The sequence below is a fragment of the Leishmania donovani genome, chromosome 16, assembly GCF_000227135.1.
Source record: "Leishmania donovani BPK282A1 complete genome, chromosome 16".
In the NCBI taxonomy this organism is placed as follows: domain Eukaryota; phylum Euglenozoa; class Kinetoplastea; order Trypanosomatida; family Trypanosomatidae; genus Leishmania; species Leishmania donovani.
The window spans coordinates 546,805-564,555 of NC_018243.1; the positions used below are offsets into that span (position 1 = coordinate 546,805).

General features: G+C 61.1%; 4 protein-coding genes across 4 annotated transcripts; all 4 read right to left on the minus strand.

Annotated features, from left to right (window-relative positions):
- Positions 1-1,796: 1,796 nt before the first annotated feature.
- On the minus strand, positions 1,797-7,229 carry LDBPK_161420 (DNA-directed rna polymerase I largest subunit, putative; the record flags this gene model as incomplete). Its single annotated transcript, XM_003859779.1, has 1 exon — positions 1,797-7,229. One exon carries the CDS (start codon positions 7,227-7,229, stop codon positions 1,797-1,799), a length of 5,433 nt encoding a protein of 1,810 aa, XP_003859827.1.
- Positions 7,230-9,357: 2,128 nt separating this feature from the next.
- Positions 9,358-11,157, minus strand: LDBPK_161430 (hypothetical protein, conserved; the record flags this gene model as incomplete). The annotated part of the gene is made up of 1 exon (XM_003859780.1): positions 9,358-11,157. One exon carries the CDS (start codon positions 11,155-11,157, stop codon positions 9,358-9,360), a length of 1,800 nt encoding a protein of 599 aa, XP_003859828.1.
- Positions 11,158-13,495: 2,338 nt separating this feature from the next.
- On the minus strand, positions 13,496-13,822 carry LDBPK_161440 (hypothetical protein, conserved; the record flags this gene model as incomplete). The annotated part of the gene is made up of 1 exon (XM_003859781.1): positions 13,496-13,822. One exon carries the CDS (start codon positions 13,820-13,822, stop codon positions 13,496-13,498), a length of 327 nt encoding a protein of 108 aa, XP_003859829.1.
- Positions 13,823-15,453: 1,631 nt separating this feature from the next.
- On the minus strand, positions 15,454-16,002 carry LDBPK_161450 (ADP-ribosylation factor-like, putative; the record flags this gene model as incomplete). The annotated part of the gene is made up of 1 exon (XM_003859782.1): positions 15,454-16,002. One exon carries the CDS (start codon positions 16,000-16,002, stop codon positions 15,454-15,456), a length of 549 nt encoding a protein of 182 aa, XP_003859830.1.
- Positions 16,003-17,751: the final 1,749 nt, after the last annotated feature.

Sequence of the window (17,751 nt, forward strand, 5' to 3'; positions counted from 1 at the left end):
AGCACTCACAGAGGGAAAGAGGAGCACTCTGAAGCTCGAGAGCGAGAATAACGACTCTATGCTTCCTTCGTTACACGCTGCGCGCAGTGGTCGACTCCCTTCCTCCACCCACACGCACACGGGATGTCAGTCGTTAACGCCGTTTCGTCACGCGCCCCCCAACACTTGCGGAGGGACGCAGGCGCACGTCAAAAGCGTCGAGGCTGCGAACAGAAAGGAGAGGCGGCCCCGCTGCTGTGCGCCCGCCCTCCTCCGTCACACCTGCGGCCCCACACCGGATGCAGGACAGCAATAGAAGCGAGAAGGGAGGAGAGAGCGATGCGAGATGCCCACCCGTCTCTCCCTGCGCACGCTCCGAGACGCAGAGCAAGTTCTAGCAGAAAGGGCAGAGGCGCCGGGGGGGTGAGAGAGGGAGGGAAAGAGGGGATAAGGTGAGCTTGTGCGGTGCAGTCCACGTACAACGTACGGTCCCCCGGCACACGACCGGAAACGCACTAGACGTGAGGATGCAGGGGACGATGAGTGGTGATGCACTCGTGTGCGGTTCAGCGCCGTGACGAGGTGCCCTCACACCGTGTACTACCGCGTTCGCGGAGAAGGACGAGAAGGGGCACGCACGTGCGCCAGGAGAGGCGGAAGTGGTGGAACAGAGGGGAAGAGGAGGACAGACACGTATGAGGAGGGCAGACCTGTGCACAAGTCCAGAGAGCTCTACCATTCAGTCATGCATATAGAGGAGGTGACGTGGTGTTGGGTGGTATTAGTGGGGGAGGGAGGCGGGGAGGAGCAGAAGGGCAAACCTGGCAGAGCGCGTCTTATGCGCAACGGCGTCCTCGCCTCCGCTTCTCTTGCACATGCGTGAGGGACGTGGGAGAGGAAGGCAAACACCGCCAGCTTGCCATGCGCAACTCCACCACCAAGCACAGGCATCACAGCGTTCTACCTCTTTCTCTCTCCGCTACTTCCCTTCATGAGCGGCTGCTCAAGAGAGCGCTACGCCCATTCCCCACCTCCTCATCCCTCTTCCCCACTGCAGATGCGCATGGGGGCTTGTGCTGTGTAGATGATGCACGTGTGTGTGTGTGGTGCGGACAAGGAACACCGCAGAGGAGAACATGTTAATTCGAATATTAGCACGCACCGCGTTAAAAAGAGAGAGAGGGATAACACACTACGAGACAACACCAGCACCCTCCCTCCTCCCGCCCCCTCCCCATCTGCACTCTCTACAGGCATGTACGCACACTGGCGGAGAGGCCGACACACAGCTCTGCATACGCCCGAGCTCTGCAGGGTGTCTGCGTGTCTCAGGTGGGGTTGACTTTTCAAGTACGAGAGGGAGACAGAGAGACCCTTGTTCATGTACGCCGCCACATTGGCTTACCCCCTCGCTCATCACGTCCACTGGGAAGGGAAGGGAAGGGAGGGGAGGGAGGGGGGGCGGCGGCGGCGGAGGGAGCCCTCATCCATTGGTGCCAAGGTTTATGGACCTCCACGAAAGACGAGGAAGATGAGACGACACACGCTCAAGCACACGGCAGCAACAACAACAGCGGTGATGGCGGTGCGTTCACTCATCAACGCATCGCACTCCATTATCATCCACAACGATCACCGCTGGTGCGCGCCGCTTGAAACAGACACGGATACGCCTTCGCATCTATGACAGAGCCAAGTCACAAACTCGTCCATGAAACAGTCAAGGCAACAGCAAAAACCAAGACGTTGGGGGGCTATGGGGGAGGGGGCGCGGAGTGCGACCTGCACACGCGCAAGCGCTGTCTTTTTTTTTTTTTTCAGGCAAAGTTCTTCTCGATGACATCGCGCAAGATCTGCGGGTCCTGGCCCACCTTGACTAGCGCCGTTCCGACGCGAGGCCGCTCACCGACCATGATGGCCGAGCTGATGGAGTTCAGCTCGTCGCCGACGCCGCGCGTGAGGGCCGTGTGCAGGAAGCGCTTTGACGATGCGAACGTCATCTGGAAGAGCGGGCTGGCGCTGTGGGAGATGACGCCGGTAAAGTTGTAGTTCTCCCACACGCCACGGTGGGTCGCTGCGTCGGCGATGAGGGTGAGGTGGTGGTAGTCGACGGAGTAGCGCTTGAAAAGCTTCTCCAGCTCATCGAAGAGTGCCTTGTAGCCGCTTTCCACGCCGAAGGAGGTGCACATGTCGCGGATGTCGGTGGACCGCGCCTTCTGCACCTTGATGGCGCGTGCGCGGACGGTGAAGAGGGCGAGGAACGCCGTCACACTGCGGATCGTCGCCGAGCTGCCCTGGAACACCATCTCGCCACTCGTCGGGTCCTCAGCCTTGCGAGTGTACGTGACGGAGTCGAACTGCGTGAGCCACGACGGGAACGTCTGCTGCGCCAGGGCACTCTCGAGCACATCCGGGATGACGGTGACCACCTGGTCCGACGTCTGTATCGACACGTTCACCACAAAGAGATCCTCCGGTAGCGGCACGACCCCGTCGCGGGTGGCCGCCTCCCGCAGCAGCGGCGCGATTTCCACCCGATACTTCTTGCTGCCGTACATGACGCACACCGTAGGAAAGCAATCGTAGCTCACCTTGCCAGACGCCGCGGCAGCCGCCTCGCTGCTGGTGCCGCCGTTGCTGGAGCTCTTCCAGAACAATCCGTTGACGTCCTCATCATCCTCCTCGTTGTCGCCTTCCTCTGCTCGAGACCTCTTGCGCGGGGGACTGCTGCCGTTGCCGCCCTTGCGCCGCCGCGAGCCGTCCGCCGCGTCCACCGCCTCCTCGTCGTAATCGTCCTCGTCACTGCCGCTGCTGCCGCCGTTGTCGTCCCTTTCCGGGATCATGTCGTCACGTCCGAGCTCGCTGCCGGCGACGGACGGCACCGAGGTGGCCCCGAGCGCCGGTGTGTTCATCTGCGTGGAACGCTCGTCCATGTCGTCCTCGTTGTCACTCATGCCGCCGCCGGCCGCGGCGCCGCCGTCGTCCATCTGTGAAGACGGGTCTTGCGTTGTCCCACGCAGCGGCCCGCCGGCGCCTTCGCGCTCGTCCTTCGAGCGACCCCGCAGCGCCGTCACCACCTGCCGTGCAAAGTTCTTCAGAGTCTGCGTAAAGGACTGAAGGTGCTCGGCTCTCGACATGCACATGGCGTGCTGCTTTTGCATAAGCAGCGCCTTGGAGAAGAGAAGTGCCACCGTCACCTGTGTGCCCTCGGCGCTGCGGGTGACACGATAGTGGTACCCCGGCGTCGTCTGCGCCCTCGCCGCTGCACCGTCGTCCGCACTCGCTGTGACAGCAGCAGGTACGCGGGCCATGCAGTCCGTCAACCGCGTCGCTACGCCGGCCTGCAGAATGCGCGAGATCGCCGCCTCGTCCACCTCCGTCGCCTTCTCCACCGGCACCACAATGGCCACCTTTTGCACAGAGGCGTAGATGAGCAGCTCACGTAGGCGCGGGATTCCCTCCGTCACGTGCGTGACGGTGGACCCGGCGCTGTGGAAAGTGTTGAGCGTCATCTGCGTTGACGGCTCACCGGCGGCCTGCGCCGCCAGGAGACCAACTGGCTCTCCAGCGTCGCAGTACGCCCGCACCCGCCGCCGCGTCGTGAGCTCCGTCATCACGTCGCGGTAGTACCGGATGCTCTCCTCGCGCTTCTCGCGCAGCTTCTCGTTAAGGACGCCGTTCTTGGTCCACCGCGCGACTTGCGATACCTTCTTGAAGAGAGGATACTGCGCCTTGGTCTCCAGGTACATGTCAAGGCTCGCCTTGTAGTGGGCGGGGAGTGGGTCGCGCTGTGCCTCCGCCTCGAGCAACGCACGCTGCGCCGCACGCATCGCCGCGGCCGCCTCGTGGGCGCGCTCGCGCTTGCCCTGGCTGTTGCGCGACGCCGCCTCCTCGGCCTCTTCCTCGCCCGTCACCACGCCGGTGTTCACGTTCATCTTTCGACCGAGGTCGATGCAGTTGTCCTTGACCACCTCCCACGCCTGCAGGGACGAGGTCCGCATCGGGTCGAGTCCGTCGCCGCCGTAGAGGAACTGGATGACGCTGCCGTTGGCGTCGCGCACGGAGTGGTCCCACTGCACGACGAGGCTCTCCAGGCCTTTGACTAGGCACCGCTGCAGGTGGCCGGAGCGGGAAGTTTTGACGGCCGTGTCGATGAGCCCATCACGGCCGGCCATGGCGTGAAAGGTGTACTCTGCCGGTCGAATACCGGAGGTGAAGCGGCCGATCGCGTAGCCCAGCGAGCGGGCTCGCTTCTCCGCGACGAAGAACGGCGGCAGCGTCTTGCCCGAGTTCATGCGCTTCACCCGACGTCCGTCGAAGAGCTGTTGGCCGAGACCGAGCGACATCTGGATAGCGTTCGTGTTGCTGCCCTTTGCACCGGACATGGTCATGGTGAGCAGCTGATTGTACGGGAAAGGCCGCAGCATGCGCCCAGGCACGAATTCTTTCTGGAGGCTTGTCGCCATCCCCATGATCACGGGCATCACCCTCGCCTCGTCGTCGGGGAGGCTGAGCGGCGCGCTGTCCAGCTCGCGCAGCAGCGCCGTACGCCGCTCCTCCTGCAAGAGCATCATGTCATCCATGCCGATGGAGAAGCCTTCGCGCTGCAGGCTCATCGACAGCACGCGACCGAGCGCGCCGAAGAGCTCGCCAACCATGTGCGGCCCGTAGATTTCGTGAATCACGTGCACGACGGAGAGGTTGCTGGAGCCGAGCTGGTTCTTGCACAGGATGCCGGTGATGAGCTCGCTCTCAAAGAACTGCACGTGATCGTCCTCCATGCACTTGCGTGACGCAGTGACTAGTTCGCCGGTGTGGGGGTCGGTGGTGGTGTAGGTGCTTGGCTGGATGAGGGAGGTGCCGTGCATGCTGACGCCGTTACTCCTGGGCGCACCGCCACGACTCTCCACCACGCCGGTCACGTAGTGTACAATCACGGAGATGAGCTGCTTGCCCGTCCATAGCGGACGTGGCTTTAGCACCGCAGGCATCGGAATCAGCCCCGTCAGCGTCGCGTGCGCGCTGAGCGGTTTGCCCTGCTTCTGCATGTACGGCGCGATGCCGTTGTACACAAACTGCACAAAGGTGTGATGCGGCAGGAAATTGTCGCGGAGCGTCAGCAGCACGCCGGCGACCACGTGATCCTGAATGAAGCCGCGAATCGGCTTGCCGGACGTCGGGACGAGGTAGTTGAGGTTGGCGTCCATCAGGCACTCGAGCTCCGCCTTTGCCTCCAGGCTCTGCACGACGTGAATGTTCATTTCATCACCGTCGAAGTCGGCGTTGTACGAGCTGCCGTTGACGTAGTGAAAGCGGAGTGTCTTCAGCCCGGACAGCACCTTGGCGCGGTACGCCATCATGGATACCTTGTGCAGGGTCGGCTGGCGATTGAAGATGAGGTGGTCGCCATCGAGGATGTGCCGGTGGACCGTGAGGGAGCCGTTCTGCGCCATCGCGAAGTATTTCATGGCGTGCTGCCGCCGAATCAGCTCCGGCACGTGCAAGTCCACGAAGCGAGTCTCGCCGCTCGGCAGGCCAATTTCTAGGTGTGTGGCGCCCGGGTACACATCCGGGCCGTTCATGACACACCGCTTAAGGAACACCATGCGCGCTGGCGAGTAGCTGCTCACCAGCTCCGGGAATGTCAGCGCGCGGGCGAAGGGGCGGGGCAGCAGCACCTCGTTCGGCTCCACCAAGTAATCGGGTGAGATGACGCTGCGGCACGCCTGGTTCACGCGCTTGCCCATCATGTGCATGCGGAACAGGCCCTCTTTCTTCGCAAAGCCCTCCAGCACATCCGTGTACACCTCCGTCACCTTGGCCTGCAAGTTCCGCAGGTTGTGCTCCTGCGCAACCTCCTGCGCGGTGCTGACGAGGTTGCGCTCTGGGGTCGAGTTGTTCGCGAGGACGTAGTACGCCTCGATCTGCTCGACGAACTCGAGCACGTCAGACAGGGCACGTGTGCCGGCATCGGGGATGATGCCGCCGGACTCCGAGATCTGCACGCCCGAGGACAGGCGCAGGGGAAGCGGCGGCACGAGCAGCTTGTCCACAAAGAAGACCTTGTAGTAGTACATCGACGGGAGCGAGCAGGCGTACGGCATGTGTAGGGTGGCCTCGCCGAGGTGCGGGAAGAGAGCCGCGAGAATGGCGGACTCGCGCTGGCACAGCTGCTTGATGTGCTCTCGCACCCACGACGTGCGGAAGTACGTGTGGCTGCGGCCCTGGCGACGGTTCATCTCCTCCCATTCCCGCAGCTGCGACGTCGTCACCCCGCCGTTCGCCACATTGAAGTCGGCGTTCTTCTTGTTGAAGAAGAAGAAGAGATGGCCGTTCTTCGTCGTGATGCGAGGCGAGATGCCTTGGCAGTGCGAGCACACGTTTCCAAACTCGCGGAAGCTGCGCAGCGCCTGCTTGCAGATCTCATTGCGGACGTCGAGGACCGGCTTGCGGAAGCCGTCATCGCTGCCATCCACGTGCGCCAACGCGCCAGCAGCGCCGGCGTCACCTTGGGCGTCGCCGTGCGCACCCGCCTCGCCTGACGCGACCTCGGGCAGAGGCGGTGCAGCGACTCCGCGGCGGCGCAGCAGCTTATCGACGTGATCCAGCATAAGAGGGATGTCGTTGATGACAGTCTCGTTGGCGTCACGGCGGCGTCGACTGCGCATGTCCTGCCCATGTGCGTTCGCCACCATGTCAAGGAACCGCAGCGCCTCGCCAATCAACCCGCAATCGACGAGGCGCAGTGCCTGCTGGTAGCGCATCACGTCAAACTCGGGTACACGGAAGCGGTGGCAGAAGAAGCACTCGGCTTGAAGCAGCTGCTCCACCTCCTGGGCAAGGTGCGGGTTAATGACGCTGAGGCGCTCCTGTGACCGGTTCGGGTCGTTCGGGTAGCGACGCGGCATGCTGATATACCCGTAGTGGCCCTGGCAGCGCTCGTTGCCGTATTTGGAGTTGAGCGTGCTGCAGCACGTCGAGCACGCCTGCGGAGGGAACGTGCGTGCGTCGAAGTTGCCCATGCGTGTGTCGTAGAACGTGGCGTGCGTGCCGTCGCGCCGCAAAGCTGGTGTCCATGGCGCCAGCCGATCCTCCTGCCCGCAGCGCACGCGCACCTCCACAAACGCGAGGCGCGCCATGTCCTCGGAGGTCATGAGGGAGAGGGAGACGCCGCTCTTGCGCTCGTGGACGGTGCGCGTGCGCAGGTCGCCCACGTACGCGTGGAAGGGAAAGGCGGTGGTGAGGGACATCTGGCAGAGGAGGAGCAGGCGGAGACTCCTGTCGATATGCCTCGCTTGATAGTTAATACTGTTTTCTTTTTTTCCCCGTTGATTAGTCGCTTGTTTAAAGGAGACGCGCACACACGCGCGCAGAGAGCCATAGAGACACACGCAGAGAGCGAGCGCGAGCGCGAGACAAGAAGACGTGAAGCAGCAATTCACTTCGCCACCCACCCGCACACTGCTGTCTTGTGCGCGTATGCGTATGACGCGTGCGTGCGTGCGGGTGTTATCAAGGGAAGCACGTGCCAGAGAGGGTTTTGGAGGGAGGAAGAGGGCGAGGTAGCGCAGCATGGCTTCAGGGACGCAAAGAGACACTGCCCACACAGGCAAACATGACCACCAAGAGACGCGAGAGTGCGAGGGTGAGAGGCAAGTGCGCGGTGGCGAGTGTGCTCCGTCCGCAAAGACGTCGGCGACGAGCAGGGGATAGGGGCTACGAGGGAACGATACGATGGAGAGAGGGGGAGGAGGGCTGCGAGGGTGGTGGTAGTGGTGGTGGGGCTGAGCGTGTGGTCCAACACCCGCCTATCAACGCACATTGACATACGCACACGCGCCGCAAGGTAACATGAAATACTCTGCCAACCTTGCCTTCATCTCGACGCTCCCCTCCCCTCCCTCCCTGGCCACGCTTGCCGTCGCACCATGCCCCGCCAACCCACAGCGACAGCACACGTTGCATGACGACGACCTTCTCCCCACTCTTCCGCCTTACTTTGGTGTACCTTGGCTACAAGGCATACGCACGCACATGCACAGACAAGTTCACAGGCGTGCATACGCGCAGGCAGCATACATAACAGTCGGCGTCCCTGAGGGCGTAAAACAAGCAGAGCGATCTGCCCACGCGCCATCGACGCCCCGGGCACGTACAGGATCACGCACACCGGCACGCACAAACGAAGAGCCGCGCAGAGAGCCACGGACCCAACGCCATTCGCGAAGACGCTCGCAGAGATGCATGCCCCACAAGATTATCAACAGCACATGTCTCATCAAAAATCACAGGACTTCGATCAAGGTGCGGACGTGGAGGAGGTTGGATGAAGGAGAGCGTAGAGAGACGACGAAGGACTGAGAGGGAGGGCTACGCGGGACGGGGCAGGGGGTGGGGAAGAAGTGATTTCGACAAGGGTGACCCGAGCAAGGTCTCCTCATCTTCTTCTGCCTTCTTCTGCACGTGGATGGTTTCAACAACCGATACAAGATGAGCAAGCGAAGATGCAGCGGACCGACAGAGACATGCGCATCACGCACCCGGACACGCCTCCAGTCGTTCGCACACCCCACACGCGTGTCCAAGGGCACATGAAGTAGTACGCGCGTCGGAGGAAGAGAGCAAACTCTAACGTGAGGAAGCTGCTGAGGGCGAAGGACGACGTGGGCGAGAGGGACGACAGCCCACATCACAAGTACGTGCCGCCAGATCGCACAAAGCCTCCACACATCCCACCTCACCCCCAAAGCCCCCGTGACCCTTACCCAGGGACACGGCCACCTGCACTCTGCTGTTTCGTACACTCGCGTCCGCGGCGCTCTAATCGACATCGCACGCCCCCCCCTTCCCCCTTGATGTCTCCCTCTTGACAACTCGCCGCGAGGCACCACACCATTCATCCACCATCTCTAGCTCCACCCCTCCCTCCCTCGCATATGAAACCTCCCCGCCCCTCTCTTCTTTGATAAGAGAGGCCCAGCGACTCGCTCCACGTGCGACTCTTTCCTTCTCTAGCTGTGAGCAGCGGGTGGGGAGAATCACACGCACACACACACACACACACCATCATCACCACCAGCATCACTGCACACAGAAGGAGCAACGAGACAAATAAAGCGGCCATAAAGGAAAGGCAAAGAAGGCGCCGCACATCCTTCCAAGACGGAGGCGGCGGCGGAGGTGAGACGACGAGTGCGTTGGAGTTGTGGGCGATGGGCACCGAGCAATGCATGCCGCGCCAGCCTCCCCTCTACTTCCCTCCAAAAAAGGACGTACACGCGCCGCGTCCATCTCAGCGCACCTTTCCGTGCTTTCTCCAGCGCCGTCCATCCTCCATTACAGTCCGGTCTCTCCGTTTCTGCGAGTTCTCCCTTTTCCTTAGTAGTCCGTACCCTCGAGCATCGCCCATGAGGGGTAGCGGTAGCCGCCAAGCGCGTCCTTGAGGGCGATGGCCACACTGATGCACAGCTCATCCTGGTGCGTCGCGGACACCACCTGCACGCCCTTAGGGAGGTGGAAGTCGTGAGGCAGCCGCATGGAGCGTTCCTCGTGGATGGAGATGCTCTTGCGACGGTTGGCCATGAGGGAGCCGGGCCAGACGGGGCAGGCGGTCGCCGGCAGCTGCAGGACGTTAAAGGCGGCGGTGTACTGGAACTGGAACGGGTTCCACAGCGGGAAGTGGTGGCGCGGCGCCGCCGACGGAAACGTCGGAGCGATAATGATGCCGTCGACGGCCAAGAGCGACTCTAGTCCCATCTTGAAGGGGAGCAGCTCCTCGTCGCAGCTGAACTTCAGCCATCGCGGCATCACCAGCTCCGCCGTCTCCAGTACGCAGAGCGCGATGGCGGGCAGCGTGTGATGTGAGCGGCCGAACACCCAACGCACCGCCTCGGCGCACCAGTTGACGCCTCCTACGTGGCCCTGTGACATGAACAGACTGAATTTCGCTTCTGTCGGGTCCTTGGTGAGCACCGACACCCACATGGGCAAGATGCGCGCAAACGACTGAAACTCCGGCGGCACGGCACCGCCGGTCGAGCGCGACGGCGTGCGGACGTTGACGTAGGTAACCTTGGCGTTGTAGCGTTCACGAAGCGCCTCTGCCGCCGTGTGCACGGCCTCGATCTGGCTCTCGGACACGTGGATACAAGGGAGGCCGTAGTCCTCTAGCGCGTAGACGCGCAGCGGGTGATGGTTGAGGTCAAGCACCTTCTTCAGCGGCGAGCACGGCGGGTAGACGACCGGGTCGAGCCGGAAGCCGCCACGTGCGGCGACCTGTGACAGCGGGATGAGGTCCTCCGGAAAACGGCAGATAGGACCAGTAGCCATGTAGTGGTTCGCCGACGTCTTGGCACTTGGGTACTGGCCAGTGTTGGTGATGTAGTGCGGGCTTGCCTTGTGCCCATAGACGCCGTTGAAAAAGGCGGGCATGCGGATGGAGCCGCCAATGTCGCTGCCGAGACTGAAGGTTGAGAAGGCGGCGCCGGCAGCGGCCCCCTCGCCGCCGCTGCTGCCGCCCACGAGGCAGCGAGTGTCGTAGGGGTTGCTGGTGATGCCGTACATGTAGTTGGAGCTCTCATACCACATGCACAGCTCGCTGGTATTCGTGACGCCGAGGATGATGGCGCCGGCGTCCCGGAAGTTCTTCACGACGGGGCTGTCGACCTCGGAGATGATTCGACGACGGTTCGGATTGCCCGATGTGTTGGGGCAGCCGCGGCACTCCATGCACTCCTTGATGGTGCATGGCACGCCGAGCAGCCAGCTCGGCATCCGCTTCGGGTCCTTGTGCTCCCGCCACGCAGCCCAGACGCGTTCCGCCTCGACCGCCGCTTCCATGGCTTCGTCGAAGCAGTCGAACACCAAGGCGTTGATGTACGGGTTCACGGCCTTGATATGCTCAATGAAGGTGCTGACGACCTCGACGCAGCTGAGCTGCCCCTCGCGGTAGGCTTTGCTCAGTTCCAGCGCGGAGAGCTGCTGACAGTGCGCGATGCGCTGCTGCGGAATCTGCCGCGACGTGCGTGGGCCGGCCCGCATGAAGGCGCTCATCCACCAGTTGCAGAGGCCGCACACCGCCACGCCGTACGTGATGAAGCCGAGAAGGTAGGCATAGTGGTAGGCGAGCACCGCACCAGCGGCGATGGCGAGCCCCAGAAAGATCTTGTGCGCACTCATGACGAGCTACAGGTGGAACGATGAGAAAAGATGCCGTCTAGGTGCCTACAGAAGCCCCGCCGCAGCCGCCACCACGGAAACGACACCGAAGAGGGGGAGAGGGGGGCGTACGTGAAGATGCACAGCGGCTGCTAAAGCTGGATGTGCGCTGCACAAGCTCGTACCACGTGTCGCCTCTTCCGCCGTGTGTGCAACGGCGGCGTGTGTGCGCACGGAGGCGAGCAGGACAGCCAGATGCCGAAAGAAGCGAACACAAGAAGAGTGAAGGAGGTTTGTGTGTGCGTGGGGGGGAGGGGAGGGGGGGGGCGGGTCGACGAGGAGCCAGAACACAGTATCCAGGGTGACAAACGGCGAGAGCGCGAGTGGAGCGCGCCAGCGGGTTGGACGAGGAGGAGAACAACGATGGGGATTCGGATAAAGAAAGCCCGAGCAAAGAGGCGTAGGAAGGGGAGGGGGAGGGGGAAAGCGGCTCGATGACGGCGACGAGAGTGTGTGGCTGATTCTTACACAGCTCAACAGGCGCTGTGCTGTTCGGGGGGCAGAGGAGTAACAGGAAGAATGAGACGGGCGGCGAGATGCAGATGGTCCCGTCCCTCAAAGGGGACGCGGTGGTGGCGATGCGACACACACGCACACACACGCACGCACACACATGTACGAAAACAAGTTGGCCACACCTCGCCGACAGAACAAGTGGAGGGAGAGCGAGATAGACCGTGAAGGAGAGAGTATGCAACAACAATAAGTGACGGAAAGAAGGTGTAGGCGAGCGGATGCCCCTTTCGTGTTGGGGTGGGATTGGGCGATGACGAGACGGAGTGTGCGCCCCCGGCTTCCTCCCTCCCTCCTCTCGGTTGATGCGGCCGGAGGGTGCGATAGAGAGACCGAGAGAGAGGCGTGGGCAGATGACCGGGCTGGTCGTCACTTTAGATGTACGTGTGCGCGTGGGCGGGGGGGGGGAGGGGTCCGGGGGGGGGGACGAAAGAAAGAAACATATATCAGGGCGCACCAGATGACCCCAGGCGGCGTCAGACCCTCTGGCAGATGGCGGGCGGTTGCTGACGTGTGTGTGTGCGGGTGGTGGTGGTAATGGATGGTGAAGACAAGATGTCTGCGAAGGAGAGGATCGACAGAAGCCGACGCGGTGGCTCGATGGTTGGAAGAGGGAGAAGGAAGCGCACGGCTTTGGACACGGTCGCTCAAAAGCCGTGGGGGGGGGGAGGGGGCAAAAAGCTCATTATGGCCGCCGTATCGTATGAGACAGCGGGTGCATGACGTAGCACAGGAGAGCGTTGACTTCCTTTCTCTATTTCGGACCCCGCTACTGAGTCACGCACAGACCTGCACCCGTAGCAGAAGACGGCGCGCGTGTGGAGAGCCGTGACGCCAGCTCTACTCACAGCGCAACAGTAGCGCTTCCCATGTGTTGCTTGTTGTCGCTCTTTTTTTCACAGCCGGTACCTTCCTGGGTGTCTGCAGGGAGGCACTCCTTAAGCACTCGTACAGAATCAGGCACGCGTCGACATGCGCGTTGGGGCACCGCGCAGCAAGAGACACCGGAGTGGCGAGAAACGATAAAGACGAAAAGCGGAGCAGATGCCTTGCCAGCTCCACATCGCCCTCTCTGCATCTGCGTCGCCACCTCCGTGTGCACCACAACACTACGAGAGGCCCTTCCTCGCTCCGAAAAAAAAAGAACACGAAGCGACACCCACACGAGAAGAGTGCGAGTTCCGAAAGAACCGAAGAAGGGTGAGAAGAATAGAGACGTTAATTATGCAGCCCCCCCCCCAACATCACCACCACGCCTCCGACCAAGACACACAAACTAAACGACGACGCACAACAACGACAGTCAGGCCCACGGAAAAATGGGGATGGGGTGGGAATGGGGGAAGATCAGCGAGAGGGAGATAGAGTAAGTGTGTGTGTGTGTGTGTGTGTGTGTGTGCGTGTGTGTATCTGATGCATACGCGCGTATGTGTCAGTGAGCTGCCACTCACAACGACGGCCACCCAAGACGAAGCGAAGTTAACGGGGAGGGGGAGGGGACGACAGAGAGGACACGCTGGCGCGACGATGGCCATAATGTTAGCAAAGCAGCAGCAGAGGACGAGCGAGAGAAAAGGGAAGAGGCAGAGACAGGCACACACGGAGGGAGAGAGAGCGAGGGGGAGGCAAGAGGGGGGGGTGTCTGTAGAAAACTCACGTGACAAGGAACGATCTGTCGACGTACTGAGAGTCGACTGCTGTGTTCCCGACCATTCACCCATTCATCGCCTTTCTCCCCTTCTCCCGGTTCCGCCTTGCTTGATCCATGCACCACTTGCTACGTTCCTTACACCATCAACGCCGGCGTCTCCCTCTCTGCCTCGCCGCTGGTGAGCACGATCGGCCCCAGACCCGGCCGACGGCGATGCAGTCCCTTCACGTGCTTAAAGGGGATAGCGAGCAGATTCAGCCCGCGCATGGTGACTTCGCCGTCTTTGTACATGCGCTGCTCGACAGCAGCCTGCAGCAGCAAGTCACCACTGCCCTCGTAGGCGATGAGGGTACCGACGATGACGCGGCCGTCCGTCAGCTCAACGCGCAGCTCGCGACCGAGGAACGGGTGTCCCTCTGCGGCCCCAGCATCGGAGGCGTGCCGGTTGCCGTTGGTTGCCATGACTGAGACACAGTGGGTATGCCTGACTGTACGGGAAGTCGGGTATGAGGATGGCACTCTAGGGTGTTTGACGCACAGATGTCGCAGCAAGCGGTGGGTACGTCTGGATGCCACTCGTGGTCCGCTGTCGGTGCGCGTGCTACGGAGAGTCGCGAATGTTGGTTGCTTTTCCTTCTTTCGTTCGTTTCGGCGGAGGAAGACCGCGAGGGCCCATGACAGAGCGAAGGGGGTGCGTGCAGGGGGGGGCGACATGGGCGTATGTGTTCGCGTGCACGATATGGAGAACACACCATCGAAGGGAAGAGAGAGGAGGGGGAAGGGAGAATGGCTCTACCTGGTGTGCTAGAGGGCATGGGAGTGAGAGGAGAGGAGAGACAGAAGCGGCCGCACTTTAGCGCTTCGCGGCGATCCGTGTGTGACACACCCGTACGCGCACTTGCGGTCGGGCCTTAACCAAAACCAGTAGTTGATGTTTCGCCACCGAGTCCTTTACGCTCCTTCCTGACGGCCGCTCGCACGTGTAGGGCCAGCGGGTTGGGAAGAATACGTACATCACATCAAAGACACGTTCGCGCGGCCGCTCATTCATTACCGCTTCCGTTCGGTGGCTGCTTGATTGCTTCTCGCGCCAGAGCGGCAGAGCCGCGCTGAGGCCTATTCCTGCTCCCATGCGGACACCCATGTCCCCGGCTTTCGCTGCGCCCCCTCCCCCCTCCCCCACACACATTTCACTTTCCAGCTGGCACCGAGCCAGCTGCTGTCGCTTCAAGAGAGAACTCTCTGAGAAGACGCACCCAGCACACCTTCCGATGCACGCACAAGCAGGTGCCCATGAAGGGCGCGTCGAGAGGGAGGGGAGAACGGGGAGGAGGGCGAGGGGGCGACAGAGCCCGCGAGGGAGGGCACCTCCTCCCCCTCCGAAAACGTCCTTCCCCACCGTCCCCTCCTCTCTCACAACGCACGCATCAAGGATATCTTCAACGCCATCGGACACAGAGGGAGAAAAAGGCATACATGTATATAGCAGGGGCCGACGTCAAGGCTCAGCATCCATCCTCTCCTAAGGAGACGAAAACGGATTAATCAGGAAGGAATGCTCCGCACAGTCAGCAAGGGAGAGGGAGGAAAGAGGGGGAAGGAGGGAGGCCTGTGGCTCGTGCACGCAGAACTACACGTACACGTGTACAGAAGAAAGACGGTGGAGGAGGGAGGGATGGAGGGACGAAGAAGAGAGCCACGGCAAGGTAGAGGAGAGAGTTGGAGGACATGATCCAGCAAACACAAAAGGGGGAAAGAGGACTGAAAGGCAGAAAGGATGGGTGATGGGGTGGGTGGGGCACCGGCTGCACGTAAACACATACACGCTGTACAAGAATGAGGGATTAGCTGCACAGTCAGCCCACGCAACCATGCGCACAGGCGACCCTGCGGGCTCGCGGCGTTTCGATACCACGAAATCCACCAAGAAAAAAAATGATGGGTCGCATAAAAGAGGGGGAGAGGGGAGGGGCCGCACGTGCACAAACACAACGGAGAGGCAGAGAATAGCGATGCTACGTCTTCGGAGGCGCTTCGGTCTGTATCTGAGTGCCACATCCCTTTCCTCCTCTCATTATCCTCTGCTGCGCAGCTCACTTCTTCTTGGACTGCTCCAGGTGGCGCAGCATCACTGACCGCAGCCAGTCCATCCCTTCGTGAATGCCCTCGCCTCGCAGTGCGTTGGAGGCGAATATGTTCATGGGATGATCACCCATGAGACTATTCAGCTGCAGGATCTGCGTCAGCTCCATCGGCGTCTTTGCCCCTGCGAGGTCCATCTTGTTGGCGAAGAAAACAAACGGCACCTTGCACGTCTTGAGATCGGCGTGATGGAGCATCTGCTCCAGCTCGTCCTTCACGACGCACAGGCGGAGGGCATCGCTGCTGTCGATCACGAACACGACACCGTCGATGTTGCTGTAGTAGCTCTCCCACAGTCCTCGGAACTTCTGCGCGCCGCTCATGTCGAACGCTGTAATATACACATTTCCCTTCTTGAAGCTGTCCACGTTGTACCCCACGGTGGCCGCGATGTTCTCGGAGCGCTGGTTCTCCGGCTTCATAAAGTTGATGATGGTGGTTTTACCGCTGTTGTCCAGCCCGCAAATGATGATGTTCAGCTTCGTCTTCGCTTGCCCCATCTTTCGCCCAGACCCGCTGCGCCACACACGAAAAAAAAAGAGAGATGCGTGTGTGACACGGATTCCCTAACAGGGAAAGAAGCGCTTGGCTGGACGCTGTGCTAGTAAGAGTGCTTGTATACGTGCGCACCGTACTGGATGTATGATGGTGTCTACTGGAAGTGGTTCTGTACAGGTATGCGGCGAGGATAGCAAGCACCTGAAGATAGTGATGCTCATGTGAGGGAGAGAGATGCGGTGGTGCGAGAGGGATAGATTGGCAGGATGCACAGTGACAAGAAGAAAATGACGCGCTCGAAGGGGCCCCTCTACACGGCGAGATAGAGAAGGAAAGACGCACATGTGGATGCACCCCTGTGACTTTGTGGCTTTACGCACGCTCAAGGAGCGGCGAGAAGCAGCAGAAGAGAAAGCACGGTGCTGTGCCGATCATACATGCGCACCACTATGCACAGCTGCATGCGCGCGACACGACACGCATGCACTTGTAGAACTGCGCCGGCCAGCTGACTTCACTGAGAGTGGAAGTGGCGAGAGCTTCTTGTTTTTTTTCTTTCCTTTTTCAACGTCTCCATTTCTCGGCTTTACAGCATGAGCTGAACGCCACTCGACCCCCACTTGGGCCTGCCGCAGGCCCCTCATCGCCTGGTGCAGTGCAGCGCTAGACACACGCGTGTTACAGCAACGCAACGACTCATTTAGCTCAGCAAGGCCTCTGCTTCAGACTCTACCCACTCGCCCACCCCTCACAGCCGCTCACATTATATTGGCTGCAACCCCAGGTGCATGCCGCACGAGCCCAGGGCCCTGAGACCCTGTGCACAGCCCGTATGCCATGCCTCCCTCTGTCGCTTCAAACCGCGGCATGGAATAGTGTGGTGTGGAGACTCTTCACATTGACATCTGGAGGACTCGATGGTGTAGCTTGGGGTACCTCTCGTCATATTTCTGGCATCGCTGCCTCATCAGCCCACCCGGTGGGATATAGCGCATGTAGCATGCTCTTCGCACACCTGCGCTGTGGGGCTCATTCGCATGGATCTCTTCGCGCCCCTCTCGTCTATCCCTCTTGCTCTGCTGACCTCTCCGGATGCTCTGCTTCGATGTGGCACACTATGCCAGCTATGCATGACAGCGCGTGTGCGCAGTGCTCACATGTCTGCGTCCTGGGGCCTACTTCAGGGCGGCGTTGCCGACTGAGAGATTCGCTGCCTTCATCTGCCATTTCCGCCGATGCCATGGTGAGGTGTGTCTGGATGGCCTGCCCGCATGCGCCGCGACACGTGGAACGCTGCTCTGAACCTGGGGCGGCATGAGACACGGCGCCTTCTGGACACGCCCGCCTGTTCACAGGTGCGGGGTGTGTCAAGCAGAAGAGATCCGTGTCGATCGCCGTGAGGAAGAAGAGCAAGTCCGTTAAGGCATTCATACCTGTTTTTTTTTTCTGTGCCTCGGGTAATGGACTTGCCCTCGCAGCAGGTGAAGCCCAAGCACTCCCCCTGCTCCACAGTCAGCGAGTCCACTACAGTGACGAGGAAGGGGTCTAGGGGACTGATCCTTGTGTGACTCCGCTTGCACACATCGCCATCTTCAACCTGTTCTCGAGGAAGCGAGCAAAGACGCGACGACAGGCTGCCAAGTCCACGACCCGGCGAGAAAGGCACAGGGCTACATTGAACGCCTTCAGCGCCGTGATGATAACGCCGTGATCGACCTACTCGACCGTGCGAGCCCTAGAGTCCGCAAGCA